The 19,547-nt window shown below is 38.7% G+C and overlaps 1 protein-coding gene across 1 annotated transcript in view; it reads right to left on the reverse strand.

Annotated features, from left to right (window-relative positions):
* DARS1 (aspartyl-tRNA synthetase 1) overlaps window positions 1-15,077 on the reverse strand; it is an 81,019-nt gene extending 65,942 nt beyond the window's left edge. The window contains exons 1-3 of the mRNA XM_007964857.3: window positions 14,853-15,077; window positions 12,857-12,914; window positions 8,707-8,799 (exon numbers count right to left, since the gene is read on the reverse strand). Coding sequence (XP_007963048.1) covers window positions 8,707-8,799; window positions 12,857-12,914; window positions 14,853-14,918 — 217 coding nt within the window. The 5' untranslated portion in view covers window positions 14,919-15,077. The remainder of the gene's footprint in view (window positions 1-8,706; window positions 8,800-12,856; window positions 12,915-14,852) is intronic.
* Window positions 15,078-19,547: the final 4,470 nt, after the last annotated feature.

Consider the following 19,547-nt stretch of genomic DNA (forward strand, 5'->3'; position numbering starts at 1 on the left):
AATGGAATAACACTACAAATCGATAATGAGAAATTCTGGAAACTACATAAACACAGAACATTAAAATTAAACAATATGCTCTGGGATGACCAGTGGGTCAATGAAGAAACTGAGGAAATCAAAAAATTTCTTGAAACAAATCATAATGGAAACAACATGCCAAAACATATGGGACACAGTGAAAGCAGTACTAAAAGGAAAATTATACCTATAAGTATCTACCTAAAAAAAGAACCTCAAATAACCTAACAATGCATCTTAAAGAACTAGAAAAGTGTAAACTGAACCCAAAATTAGGAGAAGAAATAATAAAGATCAGAGCAGAAATAAATGAATTTGAAATGAAGGAAACAATATAAAAGATCAATGAAACAAAAAGCTGGGTTTTTGAAAAGATAAACAAAACTGACAAGCATTTACCCAGACTAAGGAAAAAAGAAAAGATCTAAATAAATAAAATTGAGATGAAAAAGGAGACATTACAACTGATATCACAGAAATTCAAAAGATTATTAGTGGCTACTATGAGCAACTATATGCCAATAAGTCGGAAAATCTAGAAGAAATGGACATATCTAGACACATACAACCTACCAAGATTGAACCATGAAGAAATCCAAAACCTGAGCAGACCAGTAACAAATAACAAGATTAAAGCTGTAATAAAAAGTCTCCCAATAAAGAAAAGCCCAGGACCTGATGGTTTTACTGCTGAATTCTACTAAACATTTAAAGGACTCAAACCAATCCTACTCAAACTGTTCCAAAAAACACAGGAAGAGAAAATACTTCTTAACTAATTTTAAGAGGCCAGTATTACCCTGGCATCAAAACCAAAAACACATCAGAAAAAGAAAACTACAGACCACTATCTCTGATAAATACTGATGCGAAAATCCTCAACAAAATACTAGCAAACCAAATTCAACAATACATTAAAAAGATCATTCATCATGACCAAGTGGGATTTATCTCAGGGATGTAAGGACGTTCAACATATACAAATCAATCAGTGTAATACATCATATCAACAGGATGAAGGACAAAAACCATATGATCATTTCCAACTGATGCTAAAAAAGCAGTTGAAAAAGTTCAAATCCCTTCATGATAAAACCCCCCAAAAAACTGGGCATAGAAGGAACATACCTCAACATAATAAAAGCCATATAAGACAGGCACACAGCTAGTATTGTGCTGAATGGGGAAAAACTGAAATCCTTGTCTCTTAGATCTGGAACACGACAAGGATGCCCACTTTCACCACTGTTATTCAACATAGGACTAGAAATCTTAGAGCAATCAGATAAGAGAAAGAAACAAAGGGTATCCAAATTGGAAAGGAAGAAGTAAAATTATCTTTTGTGGATATGATCTTATATTTGGAAAAACCTAAAGACTCCAGCAAAACCTATCAAAACTGATAAATTCAGTAATCAGTAAAGTTGAAGGATACAAAATCAACATATAAATGTCAGTAGCATTTTTATACGCCAATAGCGAACAATGTGAGAAAGAAATTTAAAAAAGTCCATATACAATAACCACAAATAAGATTAAATACCTAGGAATTAACCAAAGAAGTGAAAGATCTCTAAAAACTATGGAACACTATTGAAAGACACTGAAGAGGAAACACAAAAAATGGAAAGCTATTCCATGTTCATGGATTGAAAGAATCAATATTGTTAAAATGTCCATACAACTAAAAGTAATCTACATATTCAGTGCAATCCCTATCAAAATGCCAAAGATATTCTCCACAGAAATAGAAAAACAAAATCCTAAAATTTACATGGAATCACAAAAGACCTAGAATAGCCAAAACTATGCTAAGCAAAAATAATAAAACTGGAGGAATCACACTACTTAACTTCAAATTATACTACAGAGATATAGTAACCAAAAACAACATGGTACTGGCAAAAAAACAGACACACAGACCAGTGGAACAGAACAGAGAGTTCAGAAGCAGATCCACACATCTACAGTAAACTCATTTTTGACAAAGGTGTCAATAACACACATTGGGGAAAATACAGTCTTTTCAATAAACAGAAGAGAAAACTGGGAAAACTGGATATCCATATACAAAAGACTAAAACTTGATCCCATCTCTTACCTTATATAAAAATCAAATCACAATGAATTGAAGACTTAAATCTAAGACTTCAAACTATAAAACTACTACAATAAAACATTGGGGAAACTCTCTAGGACACTGGTCTGGGCAAAAATTTCTCGAGTAATACTCCATAAGCACAGGTAACTGAAGTAGAAATGGACAAATGGGATCACATCAAGTTAAAAAGCTTCTGCACAGTAAAGGTAACAATCAACAAAGTGAAGAGACAACCCACAGAATGGAAGAAAGTATTTACAAGCTACCCATCTGATGAGGAATTACTAACTAGCATACATAAGGTGCTCAAGCAACTCTATAGGAAAAAAATCTAATACAATTTTAAAATGGGCAAAAGATTTAGACATTTCTCAAAAGAAGACATACAAATGGCAAACAGGCATCTGAAAAAGTGCTCATCACCACTGATCTTCAGAGGAATGCAAATTAAAACTACGATGAGGTATCATCTCCCTCTAGTTAAAAAGGCTTACATCAAAAAGTCAAATAACAAATGCTGGTGAGGATGTGGACGAAGCAGAACCCTGGTACACTGCTGGCGGGAATGTAAATTAGTACAATCACTATGTAGAACAGTTTGGAGGTTCCTCAAAAAACTAAAAATAGAGTAACCACATGATCCAGCAATCACACTGTTGGGTACATACCCAAAAGAAAGGAAATCAGTGTATCGAAGAGATATCTGCACTCTCATGTTTACTGCAGCACCGTTCACAACAGCCAAGATTTGGAAGCAACCTAAGTATCCATCAACAGATGAATGGATAAAGAAAATGTGGTACATATACAAAATGGAGTACTATTCAGCCATAAAAAAGAATGAGATCCTAACATCTGCAACAACATGGATGGAACTAGAGGTCATTTTAAGTGAAATAAGCCAGGCACAGAAAGACCAAAATCACATATTCTCACTTACTTGTGGGATCTAAAAATCAAAACAATTGAACTCATGGAGACAGAGAACAGAAAGATAGTTACCAGAGGCTGGGAAGGGTAATAGGGGTTGAAATGGGGGGTCCTGGGGATATTAATGGGTACCAAAAAAAAAAAAAAAGAATGAATAAGACCTCGTATTTGATAGCAGAACAGGGGGACTATGGCCAATAATAATTGTGCATTTAAAAATAACTAAAAGAATGACTGACTGTTGTGGTGGCTCATACTTGTAATCCAAGCAGTTTGGGAGGCCGAGGTGGATGGACTGCTTGAGCTCATGAGTTTCACACCAGCCTGGGCAACATGGCAAAACCCCATCTTTACAAAAAAGAAAAAAAAAAAAAAAATTAGCCAGGCGTGGTAACATGTGCCTGTAGTCCCAGCTACTCAGGAGGCTGTGGGAGGATGGCTTGAGTCTGGGAGTCAGAGGTGCAGTGAGTGGAGATCACATAGCTGCTCTCCAGCCTGGGCCATAGAGCCAGACCTTGTCCCAAATAAATAAATAAATAAAATTTAAAAAATAAAAATAACTAAAAGAATATAACTGGATTGTATGTAACACAAAGAATAAACGCTTGAGGGGATGAATACCCAATTTTCTATGATGTGATTATTACACATTGCATGCCTGTTTCAAAATATTTCATGTATCTCATAAATATATACACCTACTATGTACCCACACACATTTTTTAAAAGTCTCTTTTAAAAGGCATAAATGTGGCATTAAACAGACTGTGAAAGGGACGCTTGTTTACAGTATGAGAGCTGAAACAAGGTAGAGCATTACTGTGTTTGACTTTAACTGGGAATGTGTGTACTGGATGATGCAAATATTCTGCCACTCTGCACACATACAGGTCTGGCATGACCGAGAATGACCACAGAAGTGCCGCAAGTGTTCACACTGGGGTTATAAATACATTTTAGCCAGTAGGTGAATTTGCAAATACACAATCCACGAATAATGAGGATCAACTACATTAAAATTTATTTCATTACACAGAAAATTTCCAACAAACACAAAAGCAGAGTGAATAGTATAATGAACCTCTCTGCATATACACTAAATAACACAATTATATTTTGAAGGGAAGAAATTCTAGAAAAAGTTCTAATAAAATTCAACATCTCCTACTGACAAACAGAAAACTTGGATGAGAAAATAACTACTTTTAATCTACTTTTTAAAACTTTGCCATTTATTTTCTGATGACATTTTATGTAGAACCCTAAAGTCAAAATAATTCATTTAGAACTTGAATTTCCACTCTTTCAAAAATTCTTCATTGTATGAATCCCTGAAGTACTAGAGAACCTACTAGTATTGCAAGGAGAAACAACAAGAAATGAGATACAAACATCTGAAAGAAAACGACATAATGATCATTATTTGTAATGCCTCTCTTCCCCTCAAAAAACTGAAATGCAAACAGACTTGGAGAAAATTATTTGTTCTTTTTTAATAAAAATACAAACAGGACAAGAACAAACAATATACAAAAGAAGTTCAAAATAGTTAACATATCAGGAAAAGAAGTTTAATCTAACCAATGAGTGAAACACAAATTAAAGCAACAACGGATAAACCTGAACTTTATACAAATGGGAAAAATATAAGTAAATAAATATAGCCATACTATGGAATACTATGAAACCATTAAAAAACAATGCAGCAGTACTACACACACAGACATGAAAAGATGTCCAAAAGATAAAGACAAGTGCAGGTTTTAAAATAATACAGATTATTATAAAAATTTTAGTTCAAACACACATACACACTCATACTGACCCTCAACTTCCCCATAAAAACAAATCTGAGGCCGGGCACGGTGCTTGAAGCCTGTAATCCCAGCACTCTGGGAGGCAGGCAGATCACCTGAGGTCAGGAGTTTGAGACCACCCTGGCCAACATGGTGAGACCCTCATCTATACTAAAACTACAAAAATCAGCTGGGCATGGTGGTGCCTGCCTGTAGTACTAGCTAATTGGGAGGCTGAGGCATGAGAATCTCTGGACACCAGGAGGTGGAGGTTGCAGAGATCACACCACTGAACTGCAGCCTGGGTGACAGAACAAGACCTTGACTCAAAAAAAAAAAAAAAAAAAAACAAACCTCATCTCTACTAGAAATATAAAGATTAGCTGGATGTGGTGGCAGGTGCCTGTAATCCCAGCTACTTGGGAGGCTGAGGCACGAGAATCACTTCAACCAGGAGATGGAGGTTCCAATGAGCCGAGATCGCCTCACTGCACTCCAGCCTGAGTGACAGGGCGAGACTCCACCTCAAACAAACAAACCAAAAAAACCCCACAAATCTGCAAAGAAGGATTACAGTCAGTTTTCCACTCTATACCTGATTTAATTCTATAATGCTTTAGTATTTTACAAAAAATGGTTACTTTATAATCTAGAACAAATTTTTCTATTTTGCAAATTAAAAATATTGTAAATGATCATGTAGAGCTACATAAAATACTGATATAGCATATGAACTCATTTTTGTAAAAGAAAAAGTATCAATTTTTGTTTAAAGCAATTTCTATCATTTCAAACTTTCGCAGTGTTTTTATTCCCTTGGGAGAACAAGTGAATTACAGTTTCTGCTTTATTCTTTAGTTTTTGTGCTGTCTGAGTTTTAAAATAGTGCATTAGTTTTCAGTTAAAAGGAAAAAGGTTATTTCCATTTAGCCCCTCCAAAATTCCCCAATACCCATAAATAATTTATTTTTTTGACACAGAATAACAGTTAATACACAAATAAAAAGTCCTAAATTAAAAACTCTTAAGAAAGTTTTAAACCTTTCAGTCTCTTCATAACACTGACACTCATAAACTCTCCCTATTCGCCCACCATCATTAGCTCGTATCAGACACTCATAAACTCTCCCTATCCGCCCACCATCATTAGCTCGTATCACCAATAAAGTCCTTACACCTTGCAATTTGTTTCGGGTTTTAAGGCAGGAGGCACTATCAATTAAGAGACTGAAATAATTTGTTACAAATGGAAAAAAAAAAAAACCACTGGCAGATGGTACAGGAAGAACATTCTCAAATCTGAAAATCTGCAATGTTTTGAAATCCAAAACATTTTTGAGTGCCGACATGACCCTCAAAAAAAAATGTTTATTGAAGCATTTTAGATTTCAGATTTGGGATGCTCAGCCAGTAATGCAGATATTCCCAAAAAAAAAAAAAAAAAAAATCAAAAATCAAAAACACTCCAGTCCGAAGTATTCTGGATAAGGGATACTCAACCTGTATATTTTTTCACTTATGTGATGCTTCCTACTTACGTGCTGATCTCAATTAGAGCAAGCTACTGGACAGCAAGAATAAGACCCAGAAGACAATGCTCTATTATTTATGTATAAAACATCTATTTTATTCATCTATTATTCGGTAGGTTTCTTATTATGTGTTGTGTACCAAACAAAGCAAGAAAATAACCAGTAGCATCTTCTAAGAGCTGATAACAGGAAATAAGACACATAAAAAACTACAATGGAAGCAAGTAACTGTCATGCTCATTAACATGACTCAATTATTGAAGGCTTACACTGCACCAAGCATAGAGCTAAATACTTTATAAAACATTACTACATAACATCTTATAAGCCAGGTATTAATATATACTTGTTTTAAGAGAAGACACTGAGGATTGGAAAGGTTATGCAATTTGCCTGAACAGATTATAAGCACAAATCCAGGATTCAAACACAGATCTGTCTCACTGAAAAGGTCACTCACGTGTTTTAAGTGCTGAGAAGAAAGAGACATGGCAGTCATAAAATAAAGGGATGGGTATGAAGGGAAATAGTCTTGGTTCAGGCTTACTTGTAGCATGCATTCTATCTTTTAATTTGTTAAATTACTATGTTTAGGAAACAAAGTGCCCAATTTGGACAGAACAAAGGCTCCCAATATAATGGGAGAGAGATGAGTAAATGAAGGATTATAATACAATGTGACTATTGGCAGAATAAGTGGCCCAACCTTTCAGGAAGGCAAATCAACATTATTTGAAAATTTAGAACTCCACCAGTACTCTTCTCAAAGTCCATCAGTATTGATCGGGGAGGATATTGAAAGAATAGACAAACTCTTAACAGTGGTGGCCCTAAGAGTGAAATATATGTATAAAGTGCTGGAATTTTAAAAATAATGGGCATGTATTAATTCTACAATAAAACATATTACAAAACACAATTAAGAAATGCTCTATCGGCTGGGCGTGGTGACTCATGCCTGTAATCCCAGCACTTTGGGAGGCCAAGGTGGGAGGATCTCCAGAGGTTGGGAGTTCAAGATCAGCCTGGCCAGCATGGTGAAACCCTGTCTCTACTAAAAATACAAAGATTTGCCAGCATGGTGGCGCATGCCTGTAATCCCAGCTACTTGGGAGGCTGAGACAGGAGAATCACTCAAACCCTGGAGGTGGAGGTTGCAGTGAGCCGAGATCGTACCACAGCACTCTAGCCTGGGTGACAGAGCAAGACTCCGTCTCAAAAAAAAAAAAAAAAGAAAAAAGAAAAGAAACGCTATAATCATGAGATATATTAAATACTATAGAGGCAAAGTAGAATTTTTAAAAAGATGGGCATGTTTTAAATCTACAATAAAAAATACTATAAAACACAATTAAAAATGCTGTATCATGGGACATATTAAATACTATAGAAGCAAAGAACTCTGCTAAAGAGACGGAGGTGTCTTAGAAAGCTTCTAGCTTCTGTTTATATTCCACCAATTACTATGAGACTTCGGGTAAGTAGCTTCATTTTGAACCTGTTTCCTCATTTATAAAGTGGAACAGGAATGTGTGTTCTGCCTACTTCACAACTTGCAGGGAAGATCAAATGTGAAAAAGTATGAAAAGTATAAAGTTATAAACTAATGTGTCAACTGATATTTCTAGACAATTCTGAACACTATAGTAGGCCAATTTTCTCTAAGAAACAGAGGTCTGTCTAAATGATCCTGATGTTTCTTCTCTGTTGTCGAGGCTAAATTTTTAGCACTGTCTGAAAGAACTTTCCATGATGAGAATATCCTGTATTTGTGCTGTCTGTCCAAAATGGGAGCCGTTAGCCACACGTGGTCATTAAGCTCTTGAAATACAGCTAGTGTGATGGAATTATTGAATTTAAATGTAAATAGCTGCATGTGATCAGTGCTTACTGTATTGAATTGCCCAGTCTTATCGTTCACTCACTTCTCTCCTCATCTAATTACAAATATAAAAATATTAACAAGTGGGAAGTTTCTCAAAAACACTCTTCACTTAAATAATTAAAACTTTACTTTTATTTTTTTCAATTTTTTTTAGCTACTCCTTCTCCAGCTGAAAATAATTAAACTTTAGAGCGACGCTAGAAAAGTAGCTTGAAGTCTTAGATTTCATTAGTCTTTAGGGTCAAATTATTTGTAAGGATGTCTTACAGGAATCTAAAATTGATTAACCATGGGTTAATACTTTACAGGGACTTTTAAGAAAGAAAACAGTTACATGTTTTTGTCTTGTTTTTAAAGATTTACTTTGGTCTGTCAGGAATATGTGAGACAAAAAATTCAGAGTTCTTACTGAAAGAGCTTTAATAATTAAATCAATCCTACCTTTAGCTCTGCTTGTATGAACTCTTGCACGGACCCAAACAACTTCATCAGCTTTCTGTATTGTCAAGTCTCTAACCCGAACCAAAACTCGATCTGCAATAACAGTAAACAATTTTTATATAGTAAAATAATTTTTAAATTCAGAATTTACAAAGAGATCATAATTATTTCTGACAGCTAACCTAAGTACTTGGAACCATCTTGAATAATTCTCAATCTTTGACAACGCTGTCTTCTCTATCAAGTTCCATATGCAATTTGCCTCAAGTTTTGTGAACTGTGCTTTCTAAACTTATTTCTAAAATCTGTCTAATTCTCTACCATCTTCACTGCCGCCATACTAAACCAAGCTATTATCTCCTGCATAAACTATAGCAATAGCTTCCTAACTGCAATCCCTGTGTCCCCTTCTAATTCAGTCTCCTTTGAAGTCAGTTTCAAAATGCAAATCTGAACACTTCAATGATTTATAAGGCCAAACACATCCTATCTTGCCTAGGACATGGAACTTTTGCCTGCCTGCCACAGTACCTACGTCAGCTAGTCTCTGCCAAGTCTGGACAGTTTCAGTATCCTATTTCCCAGGACACAGTCAGTGACTCTAACTGAGCTAATCAAAGTCTTTCTCTGGGACTAAATATACCAATGCTGGGAATGAAGCTCTCTTTCCTGGGATTGCTGCGCTGAGATGGTACAGGCCCAGGGCTGCAGCTTTCACCTTTCCTGCTACGTTTGCAGGATTTGAGAAGGAGACCAATATCCTAAAGGAAACAGAGTCAAAAGGTGGAGACAGAAAGGCCTGCAGATGCTTCCTGAGCCCCAAGATCCAATCATGCTTGATGTTATCTCATACATTTTCCTATCGAGCCTTTTGGCTGTAAGCTAGCCCCAACTACTATGCTCCTAATACTAAACAAAATACTACATTCACCTAGAGTTCCTAAACAGGAAAAAAGCTACAAAACAACTATTATGTAAAGATGTGTATACAATGCAACATTCAACAATCATTTTTGCTACTCTTCTAGATGCAATCATTTGATTAGAGAAAAACATTTAAGTATTAGTTAAACATAGCAATAGACATGACATTACAATATCAAGAATACCTTTTGAGACATAAAATGAAGTCATAGTATAAATACTGTGTGTCTTACCAAATTTGTCTAAATGTATTTATAATTTGCCTATTGAAGAAAAGATGCAGCTGCAGAGAGAATCTGATTTACAGGAGAATAAATAACATGGTTCTCATAGCCAAAAGCAAAGAGAATGAAAGAGGAATTTTAAAGCCACTGGTATCATAAGAGGATTTCTGCAAAACACTGCCAATAGACTTGATGAGTTAAGCCAACTTTCAAGTCTGCTGTGTAAACTCAGGCAAAAGAAAGTGTGAAAGAGAAAAGACAGACACATCAGCAGAAGATTTTTAAAAGGCAGATTTGAAAATGCCAAGACTGAAAAAGCAATGGCTAACTATGCAATCACAACTCAAAATCAAACAAAACAGAAAAGCATAAATCTAAGAGATATGTGATAATTAGGAAAACTGTAATAGCACTTTGGAAAAGAAAAAGGGTAATGGCTCTTCTTTCTTGTGGCATGGCAATTAATTAGCATAGGGGTTCTCAACCTTTAATACATCGAACATGCCTGAAGCCCATGCCATACTCACACCAGTGATTGGCTAACAGGCAACAAGCAATGGTAGCAGGATTTCAGTTCGAAAACTGCACTTTCAAGAGCCATGGGCATCAGAGTGATTAATGTGGAGAAATGGAAGCAGATGAGAAAGGAAACTACCTTGAGCAAAGTATTGGGATTTTTGCAGAGGTAAAACCAAAGGTAGAATTTTATTGTTACATTACTATAACCATATTACATACATAGGTTATCTTTCTCTCTGGTTGGGGGAAATTGGTAAGTGGAAGAACACAACAGTGTGGATTTGCAAGCAAAAGAGGAACAGCAATTATGTTAATGGCTGGTCTGGGCCTATGTTAAAGACTGAAACTCCAGTGAGGATCTTTGTGTTATAGCTCAAGGAAGTACAGTTGAGAAAGACACCTAACCTGAAAACAAAGTCTCAAGTGTCTCCTCCTGTTTGCCCTGGCAGAGGAATGTCATCCCCTACACTCTACTGCTCAAAGTCTATTTTATGTAGTTTGAGCATTCCTAACCCAAAAACCTGAAACGCTCCCAAATCCAAAACTTTTTGAGTGCTGACATGATGTTCAAAGGAGATGCTCATTGGAGGATTTTGGATTTTCAGAGTAGGGATGCTCAAGTGGTAAATATAATGCAAATATTCCAAAATTAAAAAAAATAAAGTCCAAAACACTTTTGTGGTCTCAAGCATTTTGGCTAAGGGATACTCAACCTGTACTCAATTATTTCATCTTTATGTTTTGGAAATGATTTTAAGCAATTTTGGGTTTTTTTTTTTTTTTTTTTTTTTGAGACAGGGTCTCACTCTGTTGCCCAGGCTGAAGTCCAGTAGTGTGATCATGGCTCACCACAGCCTTGACCTCACAGGCTCAAGGGATCCTCCCATTGGCTTCCTGAGTAGCTGGAATAAAAGGTGTGTGCCACCATGCCTAGCTAATTTTTAAATTTTCTGTAGAGATGGGGTCTCACTATGTTTCCCAGTCTAGTTTCAAATTCCTGGGCTCAAGTGATCCTCCCAACTCAGTCTCTGAATTTTGGTCATTTATTGTATTCTTTCCCAACAAGGTTGGGAAGGAAAAGTGATTTTGTGATCATGTGGTAAATCAAATATAATAAAATTAACCTATAGGTGTTTTATTTCCAAAGCATAATATTCATAGGCAGCCCTCTAAATTGGAAGCAGTGCTTCCAGTGGGCAAGAATGTAAAGGTCTACAATTAACTGCACCAAAGAGTGAGAGTCGTAATTTGAAGTGTCTACCAAAAGAAAAAAGACGGCCAAATACTTGAGTAAGATAAATCTGTTGAAATTACATATATAAAATAGAAGTAAAAGAAATGCAAACATTTATAAATAAAAAATCTACAGGTCTGAGAGAAACAAGAATCAGGTCAATTTCAAAGAAATATAAGGCCAGGCGCGGTGGCTCACACATGTAATTCTAGCACTTTGGGAGGCTGAGATGGGTGGATTGCCTGAGCTCAGGAGTTTGAGATCAGCCTGGGCAACATAGTGAAATCTCATTTCTACTAAAATACAAAAAATAAGCCAGGCGTGGTAGCATGCGCCTGTAGTTCCAGTTGCTCAGTAGGCTGCGGCAGAAGAATCGCAGGAACTTGGGAGGCGGAGGTTGAAGTGAGCTGAGATAATGCCACTGCACTCCATCCTGGGAGACAGAGCCAGCCACTGTCTCCAAAACAAAACAAAACAAAAAAAGAAAAATAAAGATGCCAACATACACTAACAAAAAAGAGCGGTTATGAGAAAAGATAGACTGGGGTCTAAGAATAATTAATTTCATTCCCAGACACTAAAGCTAAGAGTAAACAAAATGGAGTGGGGGTGGAGGCTTTAAAACTCCAATCGTAGTACTGCCATAGGAGCCAGAGAAGATGTAAGATGGAAGGACCCATGGACTCTAGGGTCAGATGGCCTTTGGTTCTAATCCCAGGTCCGGCAGATTATGTTTAAGTCAAATTTCTTATCTTTCAACTTTGGTTCCTTAGTTTTCAAGGATGCCGTAGAGCATAAGTGAAAATACAAATGTTTGGGAAGAGTCAAGCAAAATAGGAATAAATAATAGCTGAAAACAGAGAAGTAAAGTTGTGGGGGTTGGGGGAAGTAATATTAAAGCATGCAAAAAGGATACATGTGATGAAGGCAGTTATTGGCCACTCTCCTATCTCCTAGACAACGGCTGAATCTTACCTAATCATTTAGGAATATTTAAAAAATATAATCTGACATTTAAAACATACCATTTAACCTACAACACTTAATAACATTTTTTTTCCTTTTCTAGAGTTGGAACCCTAAACTGACAACGTTTACACAGGGTTGACATCTACTTGGATTATTAATGGCATTTAAGCTTTTCAGAATTAAACCTTCAGATTTATGCCAACCTTACTTAAAACTTCATGAAGAGCTTTCCTGGAATTAGACAGCAAAAAGCTTTATTTATTGTCACATAGCTACTAACCTGGTTTTTCTTGTGATTGTATCATTGAAGATATTCCATATCTCTCTTTAGCATAATCCTACAAAAAATTTTTGCATCATGACTTTTTATGTGAACACTAAGAGCACAGTAAACACACAAATGCAAATAATAGAATATAACAATGAATTTAACTTTCAGGATCATTCTATTAATTCAGAAAGTCAGTAGTTTTATAATGTGGAGATCTGTCATTTATTTACATATGTACTCTATAGAAAACAGAAAAGTACTTAGTTTCTGGTTAGATTGTTTTGAAGATCACCACTCCTAGATGGATTTATCATACTTAATAACATTGTAAGATAAAACTTACACATATGTACAACACGTCTTAACTACCTTCTTCAAAAAGATGAAACTACTTCAAAGCAGGGACATAAATTTCCTGTGAAGGGAGTAGGATGAAGTACCACAGTTTTATTAACTTCCTATTACAGGAAGAAATGTTCAAAGGGAACCAACGTTTTGGGTAAGCTTTCTGAGCACCAGATGTCCACAGTTTTTAGAAACTGGAGATGCTGGGTATAAGCTAACTACAACTTTCCTTTTGTAAAACATCATCAAAAAATTCACCAGTTTCCTGTTTCTAAAAACCAGCTTCAGGATACCAGGTTACAGGGGTTTGACACCGACAATGTATCAAATTTCTTGTTACAGATTAGAGTTAGGAACAGGAAACAGGAGACCTAGGGTCCAATCTGTTAACAAAATATACTTATTAAATAGATAAGTGGCCTTTATTTCAATCTCACTTTACCTCTAAAATGATCTAAGATTCTTCTAGCTATAAAATGGCATAACTCTGCCACAATGTCGACCTTGTATCTAGACCTATACTACCTGTAAGGGTACACTGATAGTTTATGTAATTAAGCAGATTAAGAATACACAAAAATAATTGCCCTAGATTTTTACAAGGTAACTTAAGATCTGTATGAAACAATTAAGTTTCTGTCACTTTACAGCTACCTGTTGGAATCCTCTCCTTTAGATCAGGAGGATGCTGGATTTTGTGTTTACACCAAAATAAAACCAGACATGTTTAAGGTGCTTTCTGAACAATTTAAAGAAAAAGATAACCCTGGAAAGAGTAGAGAGATACAGTCACACAATGAAGCCTGAGGGCAACATAAGATTAAACTGTTTGAAGACATAAAAGTTGCATTCTTTCTAAGGAGTACTATTAATATTTTAGTGACTCTTCCTCATTTAGTATTCTAAGATGACCTATTTCTCACGTTGCTAACCACAAATTCAGAACTCCTCATAGAAAAATTAGGGAGCCAGGCGGAAATTAAGGCTTAACAGTACTACAGCACACATAACTTATAGGATGTTTTCAAACTTTGATTTCTGAAAAGCACCGAAGGATCACTGGGTGTTATGAATTATCCACGTGATTTGGGGTCACTTCACCTCAAATGCATTCTCGGTAACTCCTGTTACTTACCTTACCGGGTCACTGAGAGGGAGAAAGTAAATAAAAATGACATGTGTTCTTTAAAGCTGTCACATGGGAAATGGTCATTAAACATATTGGCAGATGGTTTTGCTAAGTACTGTCATTACTTGCTAAAGCATCAGGAACACAAGGGCTGAGTACATATCGATTACTAGTGCTTATTAAAATTTTCCGAGGGATTGTGCATTACGTGCAGGACGTGCCTAACCCAGAGAGGCTCAAGTGTGACGCCGCGCTCCTACTTCCGGGGCGGCTGGTTCTTCCCGTCCTCCCTACCCGAGGGACACGCTTCTAGTAGGCCAAACTCCCAGGTGACCCCGCGAGAAACGCGGTCCGGAGAGGGTCTGGTCCCACTGCTGGGGTAAGCGCTCTAGGCGCCCGGACCCCATGCTCGCAGCCTGCGGAGAACGTGCTGATAAGAACCCTGAGGGCCCCGCTCCCCCTCCTCCCTCCCTCGGCGCGGTCCGGCCCAGGGGTCTGTCCTCCCAGGCCCAGGGAAAGGAGGAAACCCACTTCCGCCGCGTCCATGATCTCCCGCGGCTTCTCCTGACTCTTGCGGCTGGCGCTGGCGCTGGGCATCGGGACACAGAACTGGGCAGTGGACACCACCCTCCCTCGTAGGCTTCCGTACAGCAGGCCAAAGTGGCTTCTCCCTCCCTCCCAGTCTCCGCCCTCCCGACCCTCGGGTCTCAGCACACGCGCTTGGACTCCGCGTGGAGGGGCGGCTCCGGAAAGATCGCGAGAGCTGCGGCTATCTCGAGATCCCGAAGCGCCGGCGGCCGCGCGCGGGGTCTCCTCCCACTCTTGCCCCGCCCCTCCGGGAGTTTTCCTGGAGTTGGAGGGAATTCCCGGTAGTTTTCGCTGGATTGGCTCTGGGGGCGGGGTCTGGGGTTACCAGGTGGCTGGCTGTAGGCCTGGGCGAATGCCAGCTCTCTTCAGTTTCGTCCCAACTGCGACTTCTGCCCATTCTCCTAACAGCCCGTTAAACTTTGCTCGGCTGTAACCGCAGACTGGTCACTAAAACACCCACATAAGCGCGGGCCTCGGTTTCTCCTCTCTTGGACTTTCCCGCCTTCTCTCTTCCCCGGGGCGACGTAGCTGCTTGGGGTTGGAGGAGACCTCTTTGCAATCCATTGCACTGCGTGTTGGGACAAAGGAGTGCAGTTGGCTTGCCAAGGCAGCATGCGGGTAGCAGTCCTTGTATAAGTGAGGTGTAAATACAGTGACAACGACAAGAAACCCACACAATTGCACTGATTGCCTGGATCTGTTGCAGTGTTAGGGACAGTGCATAGTGTTGGTTGCCCAATGGGTGAATATCCCCAAGTTAGGCTTTTTAAAAAAACTATCATTCGTGAGTTTTGAATCGAAATTGAAAATGATTTGGAGATTTGGTTTAATACTGTTTCCCCTGCCAGACTTTGCACTCCGTCGTTTCAACTGACTTTGTAGTGTCTTCGTCTGGCACAAAGTGTTAAGGGGTGCACGTAGATTCCAGCACAAGTGAAAAGTCTCTGGAGGCTCCCTCATGCAGTAGTGAGAAGATAGCCATGCTCCCTGCTCGCCTGTAGCTTACCGTCTAATTGCAGGTGATATGAAATTTTATTCCCTATTTAATTGATCAAAGATTATTTACAAACATCTACTTTGTGTCAGGCATTTTATCAGGTGCTGGCAATAAAAAGATAAGTCCTAATTCCTGTTCTTAATATTACACAGGTACCTAAACTGATAGATATGCCATCTTGATAGATGCTTCAATGATTACAGAGTCAGGAAGAGAGTTTAGCTATTAAAGTGCCTGCCTGGAAGTGATACATTTCACATTCTGCTCCTAGTTTATTGGCCCAAACAAGTTACATAGTCATTCCTGAGTTCATGGGGGCAGGAGAATTTACTCATTCCTTGGGGAGCAACACTGAATATTCATGATCAATATCACATTCCGTTAAAAAAGGCATTCTATTATATTCATGGGATTCGAATACAGAAGGGGGTCTGTGAAGTTGCTTCATCTTGGAATTTTTTTTTAAAGCTTGGGTTGCTTCAATCAGGTATAGTCCTAATGTATGGACTGGTTATCAGAAATCTGGATACAAATCCGATCTGTTTTCCCTTCACTAGGGTAGTGATCTTACCTTTTCATCTGTCCATGAGGCCTGTCCATGTACTTCTTTCTTTCTTTGGCCTCGTTGCCTTGATAAGAGTATTCTCATTTAGTCCTGGAGTAAGACTGTAAATATACTTGTTTCTGGCCCCCTCTCCTGATAGTGATAGAAAAGAAGCATTTGCCAGATCAATGGCCACATGTCATGTGCCTGAGGTCTTAAGAATCTGCTGTAGTAAAGATACCACAGCTGCAACTGAGGCTATGACTTGGTTGAACTTGCAGTAGTCTACTGTCAATTTCCTGAATTTGTCTGGATTTTGCTGGAGCCACACCGGTGGCAATAGAAATGTGATGGAGATTACCAACCATCAGGTCTTTAAGGGTTGCATTGATCTGCACTATTCCTCTTGGGGACGTGTTATTGTTTATGATTTACTATCCTAGTTGGGGGCTGGGAAAGTGACTTAGAGATTTTCTCTTAGCTTTATCCAGTATGGTAGCCTATTCCGCAGACCAAGGAATAGGGGAACAGCTCGGCCATGGTGCTCTGGCTGCTTTGCGGGATCCACATAAGCCATGTAGGTGAGGGCTTGAACCGCAGCTAACCTGAATCTTGGAAAAACACCTTGTGATCCTGCTGGAATATGAGAGGGTGGAAGGCCGTCTCCCACTCACTTCCCTGTCTCCCTGAGAGCCTGTCATGAGATGGTTTCTTATTACCTCCTAGATTCTGATGAGGTATGGGACTTCTTGCCCCCTTCCCTCAAGGGAAATGCAGAATACAAAAATGTGTATAATATCTTACTGCTTAACTGGAGTCTAGAAGTGGCTCTTCAGCAACAGAGTGTCCCACTACTCATGTTGCAGTCATTTGGTGATTTTTGTTTCAGTGATGTCCTTAACGGGACAAGAATCACAGAGAGCTGGCACCTTTGGCTTATTCTTCTTTCTCTTTTTTTTTAAAATTAATTAATTAATTAATTAATTTTTTTGAGACAGAGTCTCCCTTTGTCTCCCAGGCTGGTGTGAAGTGGCATGATCTTGGCTTACTGCAACCTCTACCTCCCGAGTTCAAGTGATTCTCCTGCCTCAGCCTCCAGAGTAGCTGGGATTACAGGTGCCTTCCACCATGCCCGGCTAATTTTTGTATTTTTAGTAGACATGGTTTCGCCATGTTGGCCTGGGTGGTCTCAAACTCCTGACCTCAGGTGATCCATCTGCCTCAGTTTCTCAAAGTGCTGGGATTACAGTTGTGAACCAATGCACCTGGCCTTTTTTTTTTTTTGAATCAGGGTCCCTCTCCATTGCCCAGGTTGGAGTGCAGCAGTGGGAACAAGGCTTATTGCAGCCCCAACCTCCTGGGCTCAAGGGGTCCTCCCACCTCAGCCTTTGGAGTAGCTGAGACTACAGGTGTGCACCACCATGCTCAGCTAATTTTTGTATTTTTTGTAGAGATGGGGATTCACCATGTTGTCAAGGCTGTAGGCTTATTCTTGTTTTCACTGTCTATGTAAGTAATAAACCATCTAAATCTAAAAGCAGCTTGTTAACAGCTTTACTGATGGAATCATTCAGGCGTTGACCTTTCCTTGCTTGTCCTGTGTGCTCCTGTCTTGACAGCAGTCAGCGTGGGACTCTGCCAATTTCCAATATAATATCCATCCTAAACTATACATTTAGGGAGCAGGAAAATGACTTTTGGGTAGGTTCATGGACCCATGGACCCATTTCATTCTAGGTGTTGCTGTTAAGAGGGTTGAAGCGCCATGGTTCTTCTATTTCTTTATGTTTTTTGAGACTGGTTTATGAGACTAGGTAATTTTTTTGTTTTTTTGTTTTTTAGTAGAGATGGGGTTTCCCCATGTTGCCCAGGCTGATCTGAAACTCTGGGCCTCAAGCGATCCATTGCCTAGGCTTCCCAAAATGCTGGGATTACAGGTGTGAGCCATTGTGCCCGGCCACCACTGTGATTCTTGGTCCTTTGTATGTGGTTCTTTTCCTCCTGGAAAAGAAAGAAGCTCACAGGACATCTGCTAAGTAGACTACATGGGTCCTTCTTTGTTCCTAATGCTCAGGAATTTCATAATATTTATCAGCCTGTGGGTTTAAATTCATCATTGTGCTGGACATTGGGCCATTCCATCTGGAAGTTCATTAGTTCTAGGATGATTCTCTACCTTCCATTTCTTCTCCTCTCTGTTTCCTGAATTGTTATTAAGTATTGGACTTTCCGAGCTGGTCTAATTTCCTTATCATTTCTCTCAAATTTTCCATCTTACTGCATTTTGATAGGCTTTTGGGAGATTTTTTTCAACTTTATCGTATAGTCTTTCAATTGCGGTTTTCTCATTATTGCTATCATGTAATAACTTCCTAAAGCACTCTTTTTGTTCTTCGAATGGTCCTGTAAAATAATAGAATCATGATCTTTTAAAATGCATATAATATCTTCTCATCTTACTGAGCATATTAATAAAGTGATTTTTGGGGAGAATTTTTAAAAGTGTTCTCTCTACATAACCCCTTTCTTACAAGTTGCTTTTCTATTTGTTTATTTTTGGCCTCTGTCTTTCATGTTAGAGACCTACCTCAGGTGTTCGGTGAATCCTTGATTATCTGCTTATGTTAAAAGTGGAGACTAGGCCGGGCGCGGTGGCTCATGCCTGTAATCCCAGCACTTTGGGAGGCCAAGGCGGGAGGATCACGAGGTCAGGAGATCGAGACCATCCTGGTTAACACGGTGAAACCCCATCTTTACTAAAAATACAAAAAATTAGCCAGGAGTGGTGGCGGGCACCTGTAGTGCCAGCTACTCTTGGGAGGCCGAGGCAGGAGAATGGCGTGAACCCGGGAGGTGGAGCTTGCAGTGAGCCGAGATGGCACCACTGTACTCCAGCCTGGGCGACAGAGCAAGACTCTGTCTCCAAAAGAAAAAAGAAAAGAAAAGAAAAAAAATAAGTGGAGACTAAGAAGCTGACTAGGAGCTCTGAGCTCTTCCATGTGGTTTGTCCTTTGTGGGTTTTACTGTATGATGCTCTGGTTGGGCCATTTGATGGGTGTCAGTATCTTTAGATCTTTCCTTTTGGCTGGTCAGATTG

Source organism: Chlorocebus sabaeus, chromosome 10 (genome assembly GCF_047675955.1).
Source record: "Chlorocebus sabaeus isolate Y175 chromosome 10, mChlSab1.0.hap1, whole genome shotgun sequence".
Taxonomy (NCBI): domain Eukaryota; kingdom Metazoa; phylum Chordata; class Mammalia; order Primates; family Cercopithecidae; genus Chlorocebus; species Chlorocebus sabaeus.